This window comes from Argiope bruennichi, chromosome 8, assembly GCF_947563725.1.
Source record: "Argiope bruennichi chromosome 8, qqArgBrue1.1, whole genome shotgun sequence".
Classification (NCBI taxonomy): Eukaryota; Metazoa; Arthropoda; class Arachnida; order Araneae; family Araneidae; genus Argiope; species Argiope bruennichi.
Window position 1 is genome coordinate 8,660,371 of NC_079158.1, and position 24,490 is coordinate 8,684,860.

General features: G+C 28.3%; 2 protein-coding genes and 1 pseudogene across 2 annotated transcripts in view; 2 read left to right on the top strand and 1 right to left on the bottom strand.

The window, feature by feature from the left end:
* The window catches only part of LOC129980842 (6-phosphofructo-2-kinase/fructose-2,6-bisphosphatase-like), a 64,232-nt gene extending 60,251 nt beyond the window's left edge, over nt 1–3,981 (top strand). Inside the window, exon 13 of the mRNA XM_056091265.1 lies at nt 626–3,981. Within this exon, the coding sequence (XP_055947240.1) occupies nt 626–750 (125 nt within the window). The 3' untranslated portion in view covers nt 751–3,981. The remainder of the gene's footprint in view (nt 1–625) is intronic.
* An 11,337-nt stretch (nt 3,982–15,318) lies between these two features.
* Nucleotides 15,319–19,455, bottom strand: LOC129980841 (uncharacterized; annotated as a pseudogene).
* Nucleotides 19,456–19,848: 393 nt separating this feature from the next.
* On the top strand, nt 19,849–24,370 carry LOC129980843 (uncharacterized). The gene is made up of 4 exons (XM_056091266.1): nt 19,849–20,052; nt 20,887–20,954; nt 21,307–23,246; nt 23,941–24,370. Exons 3-4 carry the CDS (start codon nt 22,648–22,650, stop codon nt 24,203–24,205), a joined length of 864 nt encoding a protein of 287 aa, XP_055947241.1. The 5' UTR covers nt 19,849–20,052; nt 20,887–20,954; nt 21,307–22,647; the 3' UTR covers nt 24,206–24,370.
* The last annotated feature ends 120 nt before the right edge of the window (nt 24,371–24,490 follow it).

Consider the following 24,490-nt stretch of genomic DNA (forward strand, 5'->3'; position numbering starts at 1 on the left):
TTTTTTACTTTGGCCGTCTTATCTTCATAGCATTAATTCAATGAGATTCTAATTTTTTTTTCATGGTAGAATAGTAGTATAGACCTACAACTTTTTAGAAAAAGATCATAGTACTTCAAATTCTGAGATTAGAAGCTTTAACTGCAAAATTCTTTTTGTTTTAATCAGTCTATCTACTCTTACATTGGCTTAGATATTGAATAACATAACAAAAAAAAAACTGAATTGTTTTTGGCATTTTAACAGCATTATCTTGGGTATCTTGTTAGAAGGAAGCATGTGAACTTAATTACCGAAATGGGTGCTTCTCTTGTGTAACATTTTGGAACAGTTTTTCTTTCAGTTAACCTTTTGTATTTATATATACTAAAACCTGAATTTTTATTAATACAATTTTGCTTAAATCTGCTCTCAGTTATATACATACATACATACATTTATTTTTCTTTTCAATGTTTATCCTTCTAATTGGCTTATATTATTTAGAGAAATTATCCAGAGATTTATAAAAGTCATTGTTTTTGTTCTGTGCTGTATGAAATATTTTTAAGTGAAACTATAGTCTGTAATCTTAATTAGATTGTTCTAATTCTTGAAAATTTTCTTTTTGTCATTTATGTTTCAGCGGAAATACCATATATTAAAGTTCCATTGCACACCATCTTAAAGCTTACCCGAGCTGCCTATGGATGTGAAATTCAAGAGATCCGTGTCCCAGTTGATGCAGTTGATGATCACAAACTCCTGTGAATTTAGCAGAGAAGAAATGTTTTTACTAAAGTGCCTTATTGTCCTTTATCAAAAGTTTTATAGATTAGTGAAGGATAAGGCTTATTGTAATAGTAATGTGGCATCTGAAACAACGTTTGTTTTTCAGCATTTTACAACAAGGTACAATTGAAAATTTTTAATTAAAATCAATAAATTAAAATCAATATGCTCTTTTTATCTTTTACTTTGGTATTTAAAGAGCTAATATTTATGGGATGTGTCTTTAATCAGGAAAATTATTTTTAAGTGGTATTTATGATATATGAATGCACAAAATCAAGATCCTTTTTTTGTTTTTCCTGTACTATTAAGCAACTTAAGTATTATTGATGTAATTTCGAATTTTTATAGTCCGCAGTATTTTATTATAAGGATCCAAAACAACTCTTTATTTTGCCAAATGTGATGTATGAATTTATATTTTTGAATGTTTATTTAATAATAGAAAAAAATTCCTTCGGCTCTTCTCCCCATCCCACCCCCTAAAAAATTCTATGAAACATTGTAAAATTGTTTTTAAATTTTGTGAAACATTTTGATATAAACCAGTGGGAAATGGCAGGCATACTGGTTTCATCAACAGACTGATTTCTTTTTCTTGGAATTTGGAATATCCAGCAAAAGTTTTCTTTTATACTTATATATGCACAAACATTGCATTTTACATTTTTGTGGGTGTTCTGAATTATTAATCCATTGATTTGTCATATTTATAATCAAAATCATTCTTTATGTATTTTTTATTTACAAATTTAAATTTAAAAATTCTTCCTGTTTTAATTAGCATGGAAATTTGTAAAATAATGCATTTTTTACCTGCAGTTCAGTTTTTTTTCGTGAAAAGAAATTCCAGGCTTCTAGCGTTCATACTTTATGTTTGGAAAAATATACAAATTAAATGTTGTATTAAAGAAAGGATGGGAAATGGATGATGCAAATGCTGTTTTATCTTCTCTTTTGCTCATCTCTATTTGGAAGAAAAAAAATCTCTTATATTTCTTCAGTTTTTTCATGAAAAATATATCCTGGTTCTAAAATTATTAATTTTCATTTATTCATTAGTTTATGTGGCCAAATAATAATTTTGAAAACTAAATTACTTTTTATACCTATTTAAGGGGCTTTTTTTTTTTTTTTTCAATTATTATTTGAGTTTTTACAATTATTGTCTGTTATTAGGAGGGGAAATGCTTTGAAACTTCAAAAAAGAATTGCAAACTTAATATTTCCTAACAATTAGTTTTTTCTGTCTAATGGTTCTCCATCATTTTCTCTATTTGAATTACAATTTTTTATACTCTTTGTCAAAAATCATTTGGTTATTCCATGGCTTAATCTTCTTATTTTTGGAAACTAGTAGAATATTTTAATTCTTTTTAGTATCAATTACACTATTTAAAAAAGAATCTGCATTCCACCATCTCACATTGAATAAAATTAAGATGAGTGTTAAATGATTTTAAAATTACTTGAAAAAAATTTATTTTATTTATCTCTATAGCTCATATATAGAGCCAGCCTTAGGAAATGCATGGGCTTATTTTGAAAATATATTAGCTATCTGCCTTGGTTTTCAGTTTATCCCCCCCCCCCTATTTGGAATAAAATAAAGAAAAACAATTATGGTTATGAAAAGGAAAAATAATGCACGCAGAAATTTCTTTGATATTTATTTTTTAAAATGTGATCAGACATTTTTTTAATGCTGCCGAGCCTGTTTTTGTAGAATTTTTTACTTTTCTATTAATGATGTAAAAATAAATTTGAATAAAACAAAAGCTCTAGATTAATTTAACCAGGATTCAATATCAGATTATAAAAAAAGGGGGCAATGTATTTATTTCCTCAGATTCAGTTTGAAGCATTTTCTGAGTCTCTTACGATGAATGGCTAATTCAATTATACTACCCAACCCACATTAGTTATGTCTCAGAATTTAGTAGATTACACTCTGGCCTGGGGCTTAATAGATTTAGTTGGCTAACAGCCAGTCTAATCCATACGTAATTAAAATGTAGGTAAGGCATCATTGATTTTAATAATGAATATGGATGTTTATGTAATTGACAAAACTTGATAACTTTTTTAAAATTTATTATTAATTGTGAATGACATGATTAGTACATTTTTTTGTGAAAAGTGAAGTTTTAAAATTTTAAAAAGAAACAGAAATATGAAATAAAATTTATTCTTATAATAGTTTGTAAGATACCTCATAAATTAGCATTGAAGTTTGGTTAGTGTTTTTGGGAACATAGTATTTTGCTTTAAATTCAAAGCTTCTGAAATGAACAATTTAAAAATTGTGACAATTCCCACATAGCTGTCTTCTCTTTGGTACTTCACTATTATTGTTAAGGGAGAAATTTTAAAAAATCTTCAATCAAAAGCATTTCCTTTAAAACATATATTTTTTTCTTTCTTTGAATCTTCTTAAATCTCATGCAAGAATTGCATAAAATAAATATTTACTGATCTAACATTTCTCTAGGAGAAAATAATCCCTCTATTGATTTCATTTCATTATAAACAAAATGAGAATAGAAAGTTTAATACAAAATTATACTGTTTCATGTAAGACATTCATCTTCAAATGTGTTCTAGTAAGTCATTTATTCAAAGTACTTAAATTCTGTCAAATCTTTACCAGAATTCTTTTGTATTTAATACACAAAAATGAGTTTTGGGAAATTAAAAAAACTGTTTTAAAAATTCTGTATGGAATTTTTCTTTTGATATATTCTGTGATCTCAGTATGTTTATAAACAAGAAATCAATGAAGAAAACATTGTGTAACAAATAATTTTTGCATTGAAAGTTGAGGTGTTTTTCTCAACTTCCAATGAAGTGTTCTTCAACTTTTTCTGTTTTAAAGACTGTTAACTAATTTATATTATATTCAGAAAAAATTACAAACAAGCTATGATTTACTCTGGTAACAATGGTTAATGTGTGAGATTTTAAACTGTTAAATGTTTATTTAATGTACTTTCTGAGACTAGATTTTTGTGGACTAAAATCTTATAAGCAGGAACTTAATATTTGTAGATGTTTGCGATTTTAATATTTGATAGCCAAACATTAGAAAGTTTGAAAATGTGTATTTTGCTTGTCATTCAATTAAGAACTTTTGGTAAAATATTTTATATGTAGTATTTTGATTTTATTCAAGTTTTTAAATCTCGGAATAAAAGTTTTTAATCTGTTTTATTTGTCTGATTTCCTTACTTAATAGTGGTTTTTATTAAATTGAAGACGTTTCATTGTTCAACAACAAAAAATTTTATGTATTTTAAAATTTGTGATTTTATGTTAAAAGTTCTAAAATCTTATCGTAGCTCCTACCTAATTTTTCTGTTTTAAATTCTGCCTGCAGCAACTTCCTCCTTGTTATATGCCTAACATACATACACAATAAATAGCAAAATAAAATGAACACCTGTGTCATAGTGTGACACATTTACCAGATGCAATCCTTAGTGTGCAATGTCTGAGTAAGGTTGTTGTCCATTGATTACCTTTCCTGAGAGACTCCCAAAAATACACGATTGCTGCAGTGTGTTTAATGAAACATCTGTAAGAGCTGAACCTGTTAATATATGTTAGAAGCCAAGTGTCAGCATCTTCAAAGCGCAATGACAAATGAAACTGAAAGCTGAATGATAAGGATAGATACATAGCACATTTTTAACATTCTGTGTCACCCAAAACTGTGAAAAACGTAAGCATTCAGTGATATCAGCCAGTTGATGGATAGTGGAGAAAAATTATGGTATCAAACAAATAGATCAGTATAAGCAGTGGGAATAATGTGAATAGACATTTCCTAAAAATATTAATTAGAAAAAATACATAGTCTAAATAATTTGTATAATTTTCCTCTAAATGAAATTGTAAGGTGACATTGCTTTTCCTCAAAAAAGAGAGAGAGAGAAACTATTCCAATGTAAATGATCGTTTTAATTTCTATATACTATTGTAAAGTAAATTAAAATTTGTCAGTATATATCTAATGATGAAAATCGCATTTTAATAAACTATAATAAAAATTCATGAAAGAAGAAATTTGCTGACAAAGTTGATAAAAAAAAGGTTTATTTGCTATAAAAATGTTACAACTATCCTTACATATTGCTAAACAATTTGAAAGTTATATGTTTTAAAATTTTAATAATAATTTTTGACATTATAAGCAAAGTAATCTATTAAATTTTTGTGTTTTTATTAAACATTGTTTGGATACCATTATGTTATATAGCCTAATTAATGTATGGCACTTTGAACCAAGATTGCCTAATACGTCATTTCAAAACAATTCTTTGCACAAGAAACTAAAGAGATTGTACTGTATCTATATTTTCAAAGTTTCACCTTGAAACATCAAAGGTATTACTTAACTTAGAATTAAAAATAAGGGGGGGGGGGGCTTTCATTTTGCATTTGCCAGCCTTTGAAAATATAAATACGTACTTAGTAGAATATATTTGATACATATTACTTTTCTTGAATTTTAAAGGGGGCAAAAAAAAACTTAATAGAACGCTATTGACTATTCGCTGTGCATTCTATAGAGTGTGATTAAGCCAAGTCTCTCTATGCGCTGTCTGTTTCTGAGCATGCGCCAGCAATGCAGTCGAAAGCGGAAGTATAAAGAACTTTCTTTTGTGTCAGTACGATAGAGGTATGTAAATGAGAGCTCCAAATAGAAATTTGGATTCTTCCTGTTGCTTTTAAATCTGAAGATAAATAAAGATCAGAAACAACTTTTTGGTAACTCCAGAATGACATTACGTAAATCTCAATTTATTTCAAACATGCAACAAATTCTTTTTCAGGAATAAAATGCGACTTGAAATTACGCACATGGAACAAGGTTCAGCCTTCTTGGGAACTGAGATCATTAGCAAAGGGAACATGTTTTTAGAAAATGGAACCGTTAGTTTTTGCCTTGTAATGATCAAAGCAACATTTCTTAAATATCAATTTATTTGAAAGATACGTTAAATTCTTTTTAAGAAGTAAAATATGAGTTTAAATTATGTACACAGAACAAATCTCGGCCTTGTTAGACACTTAAGTCATAAGAAAGTGGGACTTGCATATTTGGTTAGTGGCTTGTAGTGATCAAATCAGCAATATTTCTGTTTAATTTCGAACAAACATTAAAATAGACATAGAAAATGAAATAAAAGGTAAAATTACACTTACAAAACAAATCAACTTTCTCGGAAGCATCGTTCCGAAAAAAGTGAAACGTGCATGTTTCATTAGTTCACAGATTATGGTGATTAAATAAGCAACTTGTAAACATCATTTTGCTTCAAAAATACATGAGTTTTTTTAAAGAGTAAAATAGGACATGCAATTAAATATCACAGCCATCTCAAACACATAGATCATAAGAAAATGGTACATGCATATTTCATTTAGTTATCGATGTATAGCAATATCAAAGAAATAGCATTTGGTAAACATAGTTTTATTTCAAAGATATAAATATAAGCTATAATAAATGGTTGTAAGAAAGAGAAATTGAATTTCAATATACAAAACAACTCTCAATCTTCTCGGACGCGTGGGTCATAAAGTGAAACATACATATATCATTAATTCTCGCCGTAGTGATCTCAACATCAATATTTCGTAAATATCGTTTCATTTAAAGATACATTAAAATGATAATAGGAAATGATTTGAAATTGCGTATGCAGACGAAATCACGGCCTTGTTAGATTCTTAGATCGTAAGAAAGTGGAACATGCATATTTGGTTAGTTTTCGGCGTGTAATGATCAAAACAGCAACATTTCTTAGGTGCCGTTTTATTTCAAAGATACATTAGAATGGTTTTAGAAAACGAAAACAGGACCCAAATTATAGACACAGAACAAATCTCAGCCTTGTTGGAACACATAAAGCATATTTCGTTAGTTATTGAGGTAAAGTGCAGTCATCAAAACAGTTATATTTCATAAATGCTGTTTTATCTCAAAGATATGCTAAAATGGTTCTAGCAAATGAAACACTTGAAATTACGCATACAAAACAAATATCGGAATTGCTGGACACATAAATCGAAAGAAAGTGTGTCTTCCATATTTTGTTAATTCTCAGCGTGTTATCATCGTCAGCAACATTTCGTAATTACCTTTTTGATTTCAAAGGTACATTAAAGTGGTGACAGGAAATGAAATAGAACATGAAAATACGCAGACAGAACAAATCTTGGCCTTGTTGGATGCAAATCGTATGAGCATATGTATGTTTGATTAGTTTTCGGTTTGTTGTGATCAAATCAGCAGCATTTCGTAAGTATTGTTTTATTTCAGAGATACATTAAAATTGTTGTAGTAAATGAAATTATGCATACAGAACAAATCCCAGCCTTGTTGGACCCAAAGACCTTTAGAAGGTGAAACATGCATATTTCGCTTATTATGGGTGTATTGTAACCAAAGCGGCAACATTTGGTAAATATCAGTTAATTTTATAGATACGTTAAAATCCCCCTTTTTTTTTTTAATGTTTGGATTGTAATTATATTAGAAGAAGTTTATTTAACTGAGGCCGGGATAGCCTGGTTGGTAGGGCCTTGGATTCGCGTCCCTTGGGTTGTGAGTTCCCGTCAGTCGAAGACCCCTCGCGTGTGTGATGGCTGACGTGCGTATAAATCTGTCGTGGTTACAAAGTCCTCAATGTCGAGAGTAATACCACTGGGGGTGCTACTCTCTACTTTGATTCAGGTTTAAATTATAATGTTAAATGCGCTGTATGATCTTTCGATTATATTTCGGAAACTATTATATATTTCAAAAAAAAATCACTCACTAAAAGAAAATTATCGTATTTCATAAAAACGGGAAATAAATAATACAAATTTAATATTTTTTAACATGAATGCGGAGTAAAAGTGAATTGTAAACATAGTAAAATTTTTGCATTAATGCAAAGCTAACTTTTAAAAGTCGGAATGTAAAAAATTTTGCTCATGCCCCAAATAGTCTTCGAAACATTTACAAAAATTGTAAATTCCCCGCAATCGATTCGCACCCTGCCACATTTTGAGGAACCGTATATTAAATTTGTTTGCATTTGTAATTCAGTTCTTCGTGAAACACATGCTTCGACTGCAATTATAAAGTCGCAGTTGGCTAAATATTAAATTGATTTTCAGATCAAATAATTTTATTTTTTTTAAAAATAAAGTTTTTATTCCACTCAAAAGATATAAAATTTGGTTGCAATAATTTATAGTGATTTTTACTCTTTACTACCAGTTATCGTTTGCAAGTAAATGGAATAGAACTCTAAGGAAATCAGTACCAATTGTTAAGATTCATTCAATTAATTAAGGTTAAAAAATTAATCTGCACATTTTATTTATATTTTTAATGGCTTAATGTTGACTATATTCATTCATATATATGTTTTTTTAAATTTAGGCAGAAGATATTTTAAGAATATCCTTACAACAGATTCCTCAGAGTTATAAACTGTTCTTCTCTTTGCAGTTGTTTGCAGCCTCTAGTTCCTAAAAATAAAAAGTCTCTAGTTCAAAAAATCGTTGTATATTAATTTAACATTATTTTTACAGCAATTCGTTTTAGTACTATTTTTCCCTATTTTGTTTCAATGAGTGATTTTCGTTCACCTCATCGCGCAGTTTAAAGACTATCAACCAGTAAATATTAAAGCATTAAAAAAAAAAAAAAAAAAAAAAAAAAGGTTTAAATGCATAATGTAACAATTTTTAGCCAACTCGAGACTCTAAACTCCTCATTTTTTTTCTGCTAAAATGTGCTTATGTTAAGGTTCTTCGTCTAGAGCATAAAATTTAATATATTTTTTTTAAATCTCATCTCTTTGACTAAGCGAATCTAAATTTCGATAACGAAAAGTTTAGGTGTCATAATTACAATTGAATTTAACGTTTTTAACATGGTGCGTTTATGAATAACCATAAACAATTTTAGCATAGAAGTATACAGATAGAAGTATACAGTATCTTCTAATAGAACTGGAATTTCAAAATTTGACACGAATACATCAGCTTGTAGAAAATTTCATCCTTCCAGCTTTTATTATTATTATTATTATGTTTGCATAGATTTAGGTGATAAGATAGAAAAACTTTATTTAGACTACTTCATCTAAAACTTTTTACATAAAACCCTACAGATTTCGTCCTTTCAATTCGTTCCATTTTTAAGTTAACGTGCTAGCAGATAGACGGATGTAATTACAAATATACTTTTTTTTCGGACCCAGAATGGTTTGAAATGTGAAGATTCGTTGAAATCTAGAGATAGGTTTGTTTGAAGACTACAGCTTTTTGCTTTGTTTAATTTGTATGCGAACAAGTAAAAAATATTTATTCCAAATATTGTTTCATCTCCATAAATGTTATCCTCATGCAGTTCTACAACCAGATAAGTGGATTTTCCTACCGCTGATTAACTTTTATTTCTGTAGTGTTTTTGCATTTCAAAATCTTACTATTATAGTGTTAACAAATTAAACATTTAATATTTACCTAAAGCACTGAAATAATTTAAAGTATTTGTCATATTTTTATTATTATAAAATCAATTTATTGAAATTCCCTCCTTTTAATAAACATCAATAATTTTATTGGTTTCAAGTGTCTTCATGATATTCGCAACTCACCAATCACAAATTTTAAAAAAATGGGTTAAACACCTTATTTCAAAAGCAAAAAAATTAAGAAGGCTGTTAATTCCTTCGGGCAGAATCACCTAAAGAGACTGATAATGAATTGATTTAAAATATAATGGAAATTATCTAATATTGACAAAGTTGTTGGACTTAAAGACTAAAAAATTAAGCAAGATTTATAATTCTATCAAAAATATTGAACGAAGTTAAAGAGCACGATTAGATTTTTAATCATTCTAACTGTGTGCATTGAAAAAATCCTATTCTTCAATTCCAAAATGTAGCAAAATACATTATTTTCCTGCAACTGAAAAAAACAAACATAGTAATATTATTCGCATTAATTTAAATGATCTGACATTTTTAAAATTTAGGTACTTGCCTTCAGCAACAATGACATTTTCAAGGGGAGAAAAATCCCATTATTGGCAACTTTGATTCAAGCAGAAATAAAAAATTGCATTATAGCATCAGAATTCAACGTTTGAGATAAATATTATTCAAAATTAATCTTTTTCATTGGATGAACAAAAGACTGGTAGATATTCTTTTAGCTTAAAAGAAACTAACTGCCTTCGGCGACCAGTTGTTCGCCCTTCATATTAAAAGTAATAATAAATACAACTACCTTTGATTTGATGCATTTAAAATATTTCATTACAAATGAAATATTGTAAAGCATTCTTGCACAACAAACGTAGAATGTGCTGACTGATTAGCTATGCATGCAAAGAGGCGAAATTAATTGGCAAATAAAACAGACACAATATGTCTAGTTGTTAAGAGCGAGGGTTGCATTGTAGTTTTATTTTCTTGTAAGGTGGACAGGCGATCAATGATGACTTATCTAGAGATCATGAGCTTGCTATGAAGTAGAAATTGTCAAAATCTAACAAGTGGTTAAGGCTGGGTGACTAATCAATTTTTTACCTTATGATTTTAACTAGATTGTTGATTTAATATTATCAGTTCTTTTTGGTTTTATATATATATATATATATATATATTAGAAATTCTCTTAATATCACAGCCTTCGAAATTATTTGGTAATCTGCATTTATTTTTAACTCCGTATTCCCATCAGTGTTTATTCCTTCTAACAATGCATTTGGCTTAGCAAATCCTCAGCTTTCTTATCCAATATTTTCAAGTTGAATATTATTAAACGAAATATTGTATCCATTTTTGAACACCAGATATTTAGAAAACATAGATATAATCACCGAAAGAATACTGACAAAATTATATTATATTAGAAACCTTAATGACAATAAATAAGTGGTTCAAAATCTAGTATTGTAGCTTAAAAACAAATGACAGAAGACTTTTTTTTTTATAAAATCACTAGCTGACCCGGCGAACTTAATCAATGAACAGTTTAGTCACACCATTTAAAACTCAAGAACGGCTGTTCCGATTTTAATCATATTTGATTTGTTATAATAATATAAAGAAAAAATCAATAAAACTACAAAAATAAGAATTACAATAGCTTTTCAGGAAGATATTTTCTTTATTCAATCTATATATACATTCGGGTTTATTCTCTTGAGTCAAGCACCTTCTGATATACAACATTTTTTGTTTTGTTATCAGACGCCAGAAGAAATAAAGAGGAAGATGTACCAACACGTAAACATACCACATATAATTGACCGTGAGAAAAACATGGCTTCAGACCACAAACATTCAACTATTGGCCTTGTTATTTGTTAATCGTTCCGAGGAAATGAAATCAATCCGCTCGATTCGCCGACAGGAACACGGCCATTTCCGATAGTCAACAATTACTTGGAGTAATCTTTAGCAGATGGAACGTTCAGCAATGCAACTCTTATATTTGTTATCAGTTGAAGTTTCTTCACATAGCGCCACAGATTTGATGATTTGAGGCAAGCGTTTATTTCATCGGCAACAGTCGATCTTAGAATGACTGGCAGTGTTTGGCGGAAATCGCCAGACAGTAAAATCATTGCGCCTCGAAAGCATCTCGAGTCATTGCGCAGATCTTTCTATGTCCGGTCAAGTGCTTGCAATGCGCGTTTGTCAGCTATCGTGTATTCGTCCCATATGATGGTTTTAGATGCTACTAAAATTTTGACCATTGCAGACTGTTTCGAAATGCTACATGTCACTAGTTCAGGATTTTGTAGGTTTAACGCTGAAGGGGGTGAACCGGAGTTTAACTCCCTTCTTCTCTAAGTTCCGATAACGCGCCAAAACTGGCAACTTCCAGACTGGCAAACCTATTATCTTTCGCCTTTATTATGCTCTATGATTGGACATCTGCTCCCTTGCTTTTGAACATTTCGCAAAACAGAACGCAAGACCGTTGTTGGCGATTTTTGAAAATTGTCCCAAGCAGGGTGGTTCAGCTCCGGTCGTACCTCATTTTGGCTTATACTTCACCAGAGAAAATCATACAGACAATCGATATAATCGTTCATTGCTCTTTACATCATTATTTCACTCAAAGAAATTCTTTACCTTTTTTTTAATTCAGCTATTTTGTGCCCAGAACGTAAAAAACTATTTTGTTAACTTAAAAAAGCGCAAACATGACAAGTTCAAATGGTTAATCGTTCCTAATGAAATTAATCATAAAAATAAATTCGATAGAATAAAGAATATAAAGTGAAAGAAAAAAATGTCAAGGTTGGCAAATTGGAAATTTGCGCAGTCTAACAGAGCAAAAGAAAATGAGTGATATTTTACACACTTAAAGAGTACCGGTTATTAATAGAAAAAACATAGTGATTGGTGAAAGTAGTAAGCATTTCTGAAGGTGGAATATTGTAAGATAATATTTTTTGCCGGTTCCGAAAGTTAATTCAGTCTTGATTAGAAAGATGTCAAGTGAGTAAATAATTAGTTAACAAAAAGAAAAAGCATATGTAATAAGTTTTCACTTTAGAATAGAAAAGCATATGACAATTTCTTGATACATATTTAATATCACGAATTTGATATCATAAGTAAACAAGAAAATATAACGTATGCAATAAGTTATCGCCATAAATTAACATAACGATGAAAGATTTTTTTTCCATACTCATTCATTAAGTCTATGGCAAAGGGTACCGACGTGCTCTGATTGGTTTAAGCCTTGGCATTTTTTTGGCAATGTTTTGCACTCATAATAGTGTAGTTATCGCTTATTTGGTTCACACCTTGTACCTTTTATTAGTTTTATAGAAGATACGAGTGAATATCAACCCGATCTAATTTTTGTTAATATAATTGTTTTCTCTAAATATTTGTTTTTAATGAAACATTATTTCAAACCAAATAGAAAACTATTTCAATCGTGAAAAACGTTTCTATTTCTAATTTATGAAACTAGTAATACAAGTAACTAATGTTATTAATGCACAGAAGTATAAAAACTATATGAACGGAATTATTCAACATATGATGCAGCAATTGAATTATTCTTATTTTGCTATGATTTTCGTGCCTTTATTAGATAATTTATGCAGTCATTGAAACTTGTCGCTGAACGTTTGTTACTTTCCCATCAACTACATATGGGGAGATGATTACTTAATGCCCAAAACGTATAAATATGTAAGCTTTAACAGAATATATGATATCATAGCTAATATTTTTAGTTATATCAAAATAATATTAAGAAGAAACACACACAAAAAAATATTTTTAATAAATTGTAATTTTTATATTTCTTGAATTTAGATTTCAGGATTCGATCTTTTCAGCTGTATATGTGTTCCAGATTAATATTACATGTAAACCGTAAAAAATAGGGAGGGGGGGGATAATTTTACATATTTTATTTATTTTTATAAAAATATATTTCAGAGTAATAAATAATATTAAGAAATTTAATATAATTTTCAAAACTTTTATTAATTATTCCAAAATTTTTATTAAGAGATGTTAAAAAGAATTGTTTTAATATTTATTTTGCAATAACTAAAGTCATATATCCCCAACTCCATTTGAAAACAATTTCTTTGGACATTCAAACAATTAAAATTTTATAAACATGTGTCTTTAGTATTTGTGACTTAAATATATTAGTTAAGTTCTTACAATATTTTTTCTATTTCCACAAGCGAATACAGTTTGAATTTTATCTAGAGCAAATAATATATCTTCATTCCCTCAACAATGAAAACAGTTTAATAAAGTTACAAAAAATGGCATAACATGGCATTAAAGCCATTGCTATGTACTTTAAACTGAAAAAAAATTTTTTTATTATTTGGGAACTTTTTTAAAAACTCTTTTCAATTGGAAATTTTCTTATATTTTGAAATTTATTAATTTCAGTTGGAGTAATAGTAGATACTAACTATCAAAACAAAATAGATTTAGTACAGATTTTACTGTTCACATAAATTATTTTATTGAAAAAACATATGCTGACTTTAAACATGAATATTCTAAATACTTAGTCTATTTTTGCCTCCTTTGTGAACTATATTTATGGAGTATATCTAAAAACCTCAAAATGAAAAACTTATTTAGGACATGATCTCTTTTTACAAATAAATTAAAACATTCATTATAGTTTGAAGACTTTTGTACCCATTTATGTTTTTAAAAATGATTTTTTTTTTTTTTTTTTTTTTTTTTTTTTGTATTTCTCAGTAAAAATAATTCATATGTATAAAATGTTGATGGTAGACTTGCTTTTTAATATCTCATAATAATAGCATAATACTGATTATTTTTACAATTCTTAGAATGAAAGATTTTGTGGATTAGGAATACATTTTTCCTAATGCTTTTTCTCTCTTTGTTTAATTGATAGATTTATAAATGATATAGAAATACAGGTTTACAGAAGATAATAAAAACTATAAATACTTCATATATTTCTTTTTCTTATATTTGAAATTTAAAAAAAATTAATATTCTCGATATTCTAATATAAAATGTTCTTATCATTTTTAAGTTCAGGCGCTATGTTAAATCCCTTCTTCATTTGACTTTTCATCCGTTGGCATGACTAGTCAATTTAATTATATGGATAAAAAAAATTTAAAAAAAACTCTAACCAATTACATTAAATAGATTTTTAATCATAAATATCTAGTGTTTTATATTTTAAATAAGTACAAACTATGTTTAATGTAAATAACTACTTCAATTTTCAGCCGGAAAGGAAGATGCAAATCCTTTCAGGCTATGTGCTTCCTAATCCCTAGGAACTAATTTTTCAACTTCTATTTTTTATGATAAAAATTAGTCTTTTTTTTTCTTTGTTTCTTCTATACACTGCTTAAAATTATGTACTTTGAAAACAATTTATTCCAGAAGTTTGAAGTATTGCAGAAAATAATAAAAACTAAGGAAAAGAAAGTGCAGGAGAAGAATGAGTAAGTTTGTGAATGAGTTCAATGCATAGGAGTAAGTTTTAGAATGCACATGTAAATAATTACTTTATGAAAAGTTTGATATATAATAATTTTATGAAAAGTTTGATATATATGAATACATATAACATCAATAAAAAAATTCAGGACTCTTTGGTTTCAAAGGTATGTTTTATTCATCTTCTAAAAATGTTTAAATATACAACAGAGCAACTTGTTAATACTTTTTCAACTTCTTTAATTTTTAATATATAATAAGCTGAAAAATATTTAACATACAACAGTTTCATGGGAGTGCTATTTAATACCATAATAGCATTAAAATTTTACATCATATTAATACTAATTATTTTAACACCATACAAATCCTGTTAAAATGTTCTAATACATTTTTAAAGCATGTACAAAAAAAAAATATAAAAAAAACAAAAACAAGGCACATATTTTTTTAAAAGCATGATAGTAATAAAATAAATATAAATTAATTTGGAAGAGATACATTCTTTTCAACACAATGCGTCAAACTCCGTTTTGTTTTTCGATGTTTTTTTGGTAACTCAGAGAATATTCCATAAGTATGTTCTTTTAGGGCAGATGGTAATGCTCGTTTAACTGGCCTTCCACCAACTTGAGTTTTCCTACCAGAATAAATAGATTTTCTTCTTGCAATTGCTGTAGGTTGAACAGGAATTTGATTGCCTCTCCTTCTGCTGCACTTCAAAACTCTGCTTGAGTAGTTAAGGTTTCTAAAAGGAGGGGAACACAAAAGAAGAAATCTAAGTAAATTTCTGCCAACTTCATCATACAACCGAAGAGTTTAGTGGAAGAAAGTCCTACATGACATTTTAATAAATTAAAGAAATTTAGCTTTAGAATGTATAAAAATATCAGAAAGATACTTACAAAACGCCTTTTCATACTGAAACTCTCTTATTAAATTTTCGATAGAATAATATCCTACCATATTATAAATGATGAATGTATAAGTTTTTAAATTGTTATTTGACATTTTCTTTCGCTAAACTCTTTAAATGTGGTGTAAAAAAAGTTGTTAGTATTAATCCATAACATAAACATTAATTATACTTTAGAGAACATTAAAATAAAATTAATTAAAACCCATTACTCTGCTTAGCTAAAATTTTAACAATACATTTTTAGATTCTTGTATTGAATGTATATTGTAGTAAATGTATCACTCTTTCAGTTTCAATTTTTACAGCAATAAAAATTAAAAGAAAAACATCAAACAATTAAGAAATCTAAAGCTAAACACCCTTCAAAACTGGATTTTAAAAAGTTTAGTCTTTAAAAATAATAAAATTAATTTGCTACAATATAATATAAACATTAAATTGTTACACATTAAATCTTATTTTCTATCTTGCGAATTTTCTAATGTAAACTTAACAAGCCTACAAAAATAAGTTTAAAAAAGTACCTTCCAAAGTTATGCAAGGCAGACACCAATCCAGTTTCTGTTTTTCCAAACTTGTTAACATTCTTCACCATTTTTTTTATTGCTGGCTTAAAAACATCAGGATTATTTTTGTAACCGGATGTAATCCGATTAATTATATCATCAAATTTTTGTAAATAATCACCATCATCATCATCTGTTTCACTGTCCGAGTTTTGACATATAGCTGTAATGGGCTGTGAAGTAGTGTTGGTAGAACCATGTTGTTATCATTGCAAGGCTGTGAAAATGTGTCAATATCTCTAGGTGAAAGTGTGTCATTTGAAGAATGTTTAAGTGTATTATTATTAAATTGTGAAAGTATATCGTTAGATGAATGTGTAAGTACCGTAGAAGAAAATTGTGGTTGTAGAGCATCATCAGATTGAGAAGAAGGAAAATTGTGTGATGGGTTAAAACTTAAAGGTAGCAAGAGGGTGCTATTTGAATCCAATTTTTTTCCAGTAGCCACTACATAAATTAATTTTCTACTTTCTAGAGAATAGACAAATGTTGATTGTTTATTTTGTTTCAGAATTACAGCACTTAAATGCTTGCAAAGCTTTCCATTCATGCCAACAAAGCAAGTACAAATGGAGCTTTCCAAATCAACAAAATGTTGATCAATTTCAAAACAAGTGTTATCTTTATTTGGTGATCTGATGTTCTAAATTATTCCTTTATCATCAGGCAAAAACCTTTTTACTAGTTTTTTGTTACAACGACCAAAACTAAAATCTAAATATCTACTATGTAGATACTTCTCAAATTTTGTGACAATGAAGTCCAATAATTGAACTAAGCTAAATGCTTTCACTAGTCCAAGTATGGTCTCTTTTAAAACTTTGAACAAACTTTCAACATAGTTTGTTGTATTGTTTCCCCTGGTTAAAAGCATTTTTCTATGACAAGTGCACCATAAATGCTTTTTGAAGAACAACTTGCTCAAATATATGATGAAGTTGTCATATTTCCTCACTGTGCTATTCTCCAACATATTTTGAAGCAACTCTTTCAGTTGCATTTCAGTTTCTGCATACATCCGTGATTTAAAGGAAAAATATAATTCTTGATGGTGCTCTTTTAGAATTTTATTTTCACTGTTCATAACCATCGCCACACTGCTTTTAGCACATGAAACTGACAGAGTAAGTAAGTAGAATTTAGCCATATTTCACTCAGAACTTCTCTTTCCTTCAGATCATCATCTGCCATTACAATCAGTGGCCCATTTTGCAATAAACAGCATTTCTCAGGGAAACACTCACAAAGAAGTTTCACTCCTTCACGAAAAATATTAGTTTCTTCTGCATTTGTGATGATGCAGCCAATAGGTATTCCACCAGCTACACCTGGAGAAATAAAAAAATAAACACAATGATTTAATCTGTCCATGTGACCAGATGCATCAAGCATTATCATTTCTTGAACGTTGCTAAGTAAATCTATACTTTGCTTCATTATCGGCGTCACTACAGCAATCGCCAAACTGTTCTTTACTTTTGAAAAAGCAGCTTTACAGAATGGCTGTTGATTGTATGAGGAAATATATTTTTCAACTTCCCTGTCAATATCGCTTTCTCTTCGAGATCCATAGATTTTCCTAAATTCATTATTTAGCAAGTGATTTACGACAGATAATGAAGGTAGCTTAGAACTGTCCATGCATGCTTCTGCATAATCTTCATTACTCTGAAGCTGTAATTTCATTTGCAACATCTGTCTTGCAGTAGCTGCAGTATGTCCTAATTCAAACAATTCTATCAGACGCTTTTGCGTTAGGTTTGATAATGGCCTGAACTTTTTAACAGCAGCACTGTCAAGCAAATGATTATGAGAATACAGAAACTCGCATAATGCAGGAAACTCTATAACTTCTGGGAGTGGATCTTTGTGTTTTGGCAGTGAAATCCTGTAATCAAAATAATTTGAATATTTTACCATGGATATATTAAACATCTAAAATAAAAGCAAAGAAAATTTAAGCTTTCCAAAATATGATAATTCATAATAATATTAGAAATAAAAAATTATTAGTGAAAATATAAGAAATAATTATTGATACTGAAAAATAAATAAGTAAATGAAGATATTAGGTATTGACACATATAAAGAAAAATGTAATCTATTTTTTAAATTAGTTTTATAAGTATGTAAGTGACAAATAAATCCAACAATCACACTAAATAAAAATATTTGATTACACATTATTATATATGTTATTTGTTATTATTATTAATCAAATTTAAATAATTAAAACTTACCTTTGAATAGTAATTTTAAGAACTGCAGGGCATCCAGTATTTTTACTTTCTTTCACATGTTTTGATACCTGTAAAAATAATCTTTATATAATTATCAATAATGAGAGCACTGTGCCAATGAATTTCAGTAGAAGCTAAATAAACTTTAACCTTGTCATTATATAAATGATAAAACATAAAGTGTCTAAAATAACACACATAATGCATTTGAAGCAGTAAAATATAAAATATTAGTTATTACCTGTTGCACATTGTGCTGGCATCTAAAGTCACCTTTATAAACATTAAGGCGTCCAGTTGATTTATGTGTTCTCTGAACACGCCAAACTGTTTCCGATCTTTGTTCATATTCTTTAATCCATTCCTAAAATATGTGTTACAGAAATGCAAGAAATAAGTATTCAAAAGAAATGTATAAACTATTTACATATTTATAAATCTTAATATTAAGTTAATAACAAATATCAAGATTAATAATTAGATTGTTAATAACTATATGAATCTAAATATCTTAACAAATATAGCAAATTTCCAGATAGACATCTAATGGTAATAATTTGAATACAAAATTAAAAAATAAATATCTCCTTGTGTTATTTTATTTTACATGAATATTCAATAAGAATCATAATGATTTCTATTCCGTTTAATGTCATCTAAATATCTTAATAAATATAGTTCATTTGCATATAAATATTTTATGGTAATGATTTTAACATGAAAATGTAATTAAAAAATTGGCCGATCATTTCCCGTAAAATGAAAGCTTGATTTGCAAGTCTTATTTTAATAATACTTCACAGAAAAATTGCTACCTGAGCTGATTCTTTATTTACAAGATCAGAAATGCAAAAAATAGCTCTATTCTCATCAATCTCAATTATTTTATAACTGTATTTCTCTGGAAGATTTAATTTCTCCATTTTGAAAATTGGCAGGCAAAAAAGTACGTACAACTAAACAGCAATGCAACAGGGTTGCTACAGCATAGAAAGTCTGTGCGAAAGAAATCGACCAATCAGAGCACGTCAGTCTGTACAATTTGAGAACTCGCGACGGGACAACCATTTGCCATTGTCTCGTTGCAGTCACGTGATTTTCCTGAAGTAGGCGTGACCTTCTATTGCGCGCAATAATAAGCCTCGTCTGAACCCACCTTAAGGCATTTATTATTTAATTTTGTATTCAAATTATTACCATATTTATTTTTTAATTTTGTATTCAAATTATTACCATAAGATGTTTATCTGGAAATGTGCTATATTTGTTAAGATATTTAGATTCATATAGTTATTAACAATCTAATTATTAATCTTGATATTTGTTATTAACTTAATATTAAGATTTATAAATATATAAATAGTTTATACATTTCTTTTGAATACTTATTTCTTGCATTTCTGTAACACATATTTTAGGAATGGATTAAAGAATATGAACACAGATCAGAAACAGTTTGGCGTGTTCAGAGAACACATAAATCAACTGGGCGCCTTAATGCTTATAAAGGTGACTTTAGATGCCAGCACAATGTGCAACAGGTAATAACTAATATTTTACTGCTTCAAATGCATTATGTGTGTTATTTTAGACACTTTATGTTTTATCATTTATATAATGATTAGTTAGATTTAAAGTTTATTTAGCATGTGACAAGAGACATATTTATATCTGTTTAGCTACAAATATATTTAATTGTATCAAATTCCATAATAATAAGTATTTATATTATACATGTTTTGTTAAATTGTTTTACTAAGTTTTAGAGCTTCCATACTCTGTACCATATATTGACATATATTTTTAACTAAGGTGTGATCTAAAAGTTCATTTTGCTTAAGGCAAGACTGATATTTTTGGCTGCCTTGTTACAAAGCACTTAGCAAATATTGCATAGTTTATATGTATTTTCCTAGTATGGAAATATCTGTTCTTTTTATTCTCTTTTCAATCTTCTGACCAGTTTGATAAACGAAAAAAATCTGTTTTTGTGTGTGTGTGTGTGATTTGATTTGTGATCTTTATAACACACATTCCATGAATAAGATCGTATTTTATGTTAAGAAAAAAATTTCAGTTCTGACACTAATTTGACTTGAATTTAAAATCTGTACCTGATAGGCCAGTTGCACCCAATAAAGGGTTAAGAATTGAAATAAAATATTGATTTTTTTTATAATTTTAATAAATTTATGATCTTTAAACACATTTTAAATATTGTTCAAATAAAAAATAAAGACTAGATTGGTTTATTATTATTTAAAATTTTTAAAGCAGTACTTCATAGCTTTATAAATAATATTTATTCTCTTCTACTGAAATTCATCAGCACAGTGCTCTCATTATTGATAATTATATAAAGATTATTTTTACAGGTATCAAAACATGTGAAAGAAAGTAAAAATACTGGATGCCCAGCAGTTCTTAAAATTACTATTCAAAGGTAAGTTTTAATTATTTAAATTTGATTAATAATAATAACAAATAATATATATAATAATATATAATCAAATACTTTTATTTAGTGTGATTGTTGGATTTATTTGTCACTTACATACTTATAAAACTAATTTAAAAAATAGATTACATTTTTCTTTATATGTGTCAATACCTAATATCTTCATTTACTTATTTATTTTTCAGTATCAATAATTATTTCTTATATTTTCACTAATAATTTTTTATTTCTAATATTATTATGAATTATCATATTTTGGAAAGCTTAAATTTTCTTTGCTTTTATTTTAGATGTTTAATATATCCATGGTAAAATATTCAAATTATTTTGATTACAGGTATTTTTCACTGCCAAAACACAAAGATCCACTCCCATAAGTTATAGAGTTTCCTGCATTATGCGAGTTTCTGTACTCTCATAATCATTTGCTTGACAGTGCTGCTGTTAAAAAGTTCAGGCCATTATCAAACCTAACGCAAAAGCGTCTGATAGAATTGTTTGAATTAGGACATACTGCAGCTACTGCAAGACAGATGTTGCAAATGAAATTACAGCTTCAGAGTAATGAAGATTATGCAGAAGCATGCATGGACAGTTCTAAGCTACCTTCATTATCTGTCGTAAATCACTTGCTAAATAATGAATTTAGGAAAATCTATGGATCTCGAAGAGAAAGCGATATTGACAGGGAAGTTGAAAAATATATTTCCTCATACAATCAACAGCCATTCTGTAAAGCTGCTTTTTCAAAAGTAAAGAACAGTTTGGCGATTGCTGTAGTGACGCCGATAATGAAGCAAAGTATAGATTTACTTAGCAACGTTCAAGAAATGATAATGCTTGATGCATCTGGTCACATGGACAGATTAAATCATTGTGTTTATTTTTTTATTTCTCCAGGTGTAGCTGGTGGAATACCTATTGGCTGCATCATCACAAATGCAGAAGAAACTAATATTTTTCGTGAAGGAGTGAAACTTCTTTGTGAGTGTTTCCCTGAGAAATGCTGTTTATTGCAAAATGGGCCACTGATTGTAATGGCAGATGATGATCTGAAGGAAAGAGAAGTTCTGAGTGAAATATGGCTAAATTCTACTTACTTACTCTGTCAGTTTCATGTGCTAAAAGCAGTGTGGCGATGGTTATGAACAGTGAAAATAAAATTCTAAAAGAGCACCATCAAGAATTATATTTTTCCTTTAAATCACGGATGTATGCAGAAACTGAAATGCAACTGAAAGAGTTGCTTCAAAATATGTTGGAGAATAGCACAGTGAGGAAATATGACAACTTCATCATATATTTGAGCAAGTTGTTCTTCAAAAAGCATTTATGGTGCACTTGTCATAGAAAAATGCTTTTAACCAGGGGAAACAATACAACAAACTATGTTGAAAGTTTGTTCAAAGTTTTAAAAGAGACCATACTTGGACTAGTGAAAGCATTTAGCTTAGTTCAATTATTGGACTTCATTGTCACAAAATTTGAGAAGTATCTACATAGTAGATATTTAGATTTTAGTTTTGGTCGTTGTAACAAAAAACTAGTAAAAAGGTTTTTGCCTGATGATAAAGGAATAATTTAGAACATCAGATCACCAAATAAAGATAACACTTGTTTTGAAATTGATCAACATTTTGTTGATTTGGAAAGCTCCATTTGTACTTGCTTTGTTGGCATGAATGGAAAGCTTTGCAAGCATTTAAGTGCTGTAATTCTGAAACAAAATAAACAATCAACATTTGTCTATTCTCTAGAAAGTAGAAAATTAATTTATGTAGTGGCTACTGGAAAAAAATTGGATTCAAATAGCACCCTCTTGCTACCTTTAAGTTTTAACCCATCACACAATTTTCCTTCTTCTCAATCTGATGATGCTCTACAACCACAATTTTCTTCTACGGTACTTACACATTCATCTAACGATATACTTTCACAATTTAATAATAATACACTTAAACATTCTTCAAATGACACACTTTCACCTAGAGATATTGACACATTTTCACAGCCTTGCAATGATAACAACATGATTCTACCAACTATAAACACTACTTCACGGCCCATTGCAGCTACATGTCAAAACTCAGACAGTGAAACAGATGATGATGATGGTGATTATTTACAAAAATTTGTTGATATAATTAATCGGATTAAATCCGGTTACAAAAATAATCCTGATGTTTTTAAGCCAGCAATAAAAAAAATGGTGAAGAATGTTAACAAGTTCGGAAAAACAGAAACTGGATTGGTGTCTACCTTGCATAACTTTGGAAGGTACTTTTTTAAACTTATTTTTGTAGGCTTGTTAAGTTTACATTGGAAAATTCATAAGATAGAAAATAAGATTTAATGTGTGACAATTTAATATTTATATTATATTGTAGCAAATTAATTTTATTATTTTTAAAGACTAAACTTTTTTTAATTCAGTTTTGAAGTGTGTTTAGCTTTAGATTTCTTAATTGTTTGTTTTTTTTCTTTTAATTTTTATTGCTGTAAAAATTGAAACTGAAAGAGTGATACATTTACTACACTATACATTCAATACAAGAATCTAAAAATGCATTATTAAAATTTTAGCTAAACAGTGTATGGGTTTTTATTGATTTTATTTTAATGTTCTCTAAAGTATAATTAATGTTTATGTTATGGGTTAATACTAACAACTTTTTTTACACCACATTTAAAGAGTTTAGCGAAAGAAAGTGTCAAATAGCAATTTAAAAACTTCTACATTCATCATTTATAATATGGTAGGATATTATTCTATAGAAAATTTAATAAGAGAGTTTCAGTATGAAAAGGGGTTTTGTAAGTAGCTTTCTTGTATTTTTATACATTCTAAAGCTAAATTTCTTTAATTTATTAAAATGTCATGCAGGACTTTCTTCCACTAAACTCTTGGGTTGTATGATGAAGTTGGCAGAAATTTACTTAGATTTCTTCTTTTGTTTTCCCTTCCTTTTAGAAACCTTAACTACTCAAGCAGAGTTTTGAAGTGCAGCAGAAGGAGAGGCAATCAAATTCCTGTTGAACCTACAGCAATTGCAAGAAGAAAATCTATTTATTCTGGTAGGAAAACTCAAGTTGGTGGAAGGCCAGTTAAACGAGCATTACCACCTGCCCTAAAAGAGCATACTTATGGAATATTCTCTGAGTTACCGAAAAAACATCGAAAAACAAAACATAGTTTGACGCATTGTGTTGAAAAGAATGTATCTCTTCCAAATTAATTTATATTTATTTTATTACTATCATGCTTAAAAAAAATATGTTCCTTGGTTTTTTTTTATTTTTTATACATGCTTTAAAAATGTATTAGAAAATTTTAACAGGATTTGTATGGTGTTGAAATAATTGGTATTAATGATATAAAATTTTAATGCTATTATGGTATTAAATAGCACTTCCATGAAACTGTTATATGTTAAATATTTTTCAGCTTATTATATATTAAAAATTAAAGAAGTTGAAAAAGTATTAACAAGTTGCTCTGTTGTATATTTAAACATTTTTAG

Bases quoted from the DNA above. Each gene is read 5' to 3' on its own strand.
- LOC129980843 (XM_056091266.1), top strand. From the start codon at position 22,648: ATGAATGGAAAGCTTTGCAAGCATTTAAGTGCTGTAATTCTGAAACAA. The intron at 23,247-23,940 runs GTACTTTTTTAA...CCTTCCTTTTAG, and splicing joins ACCTTGCATAACTTTGGAAG to AAACCTTAACTACTCAAGCA.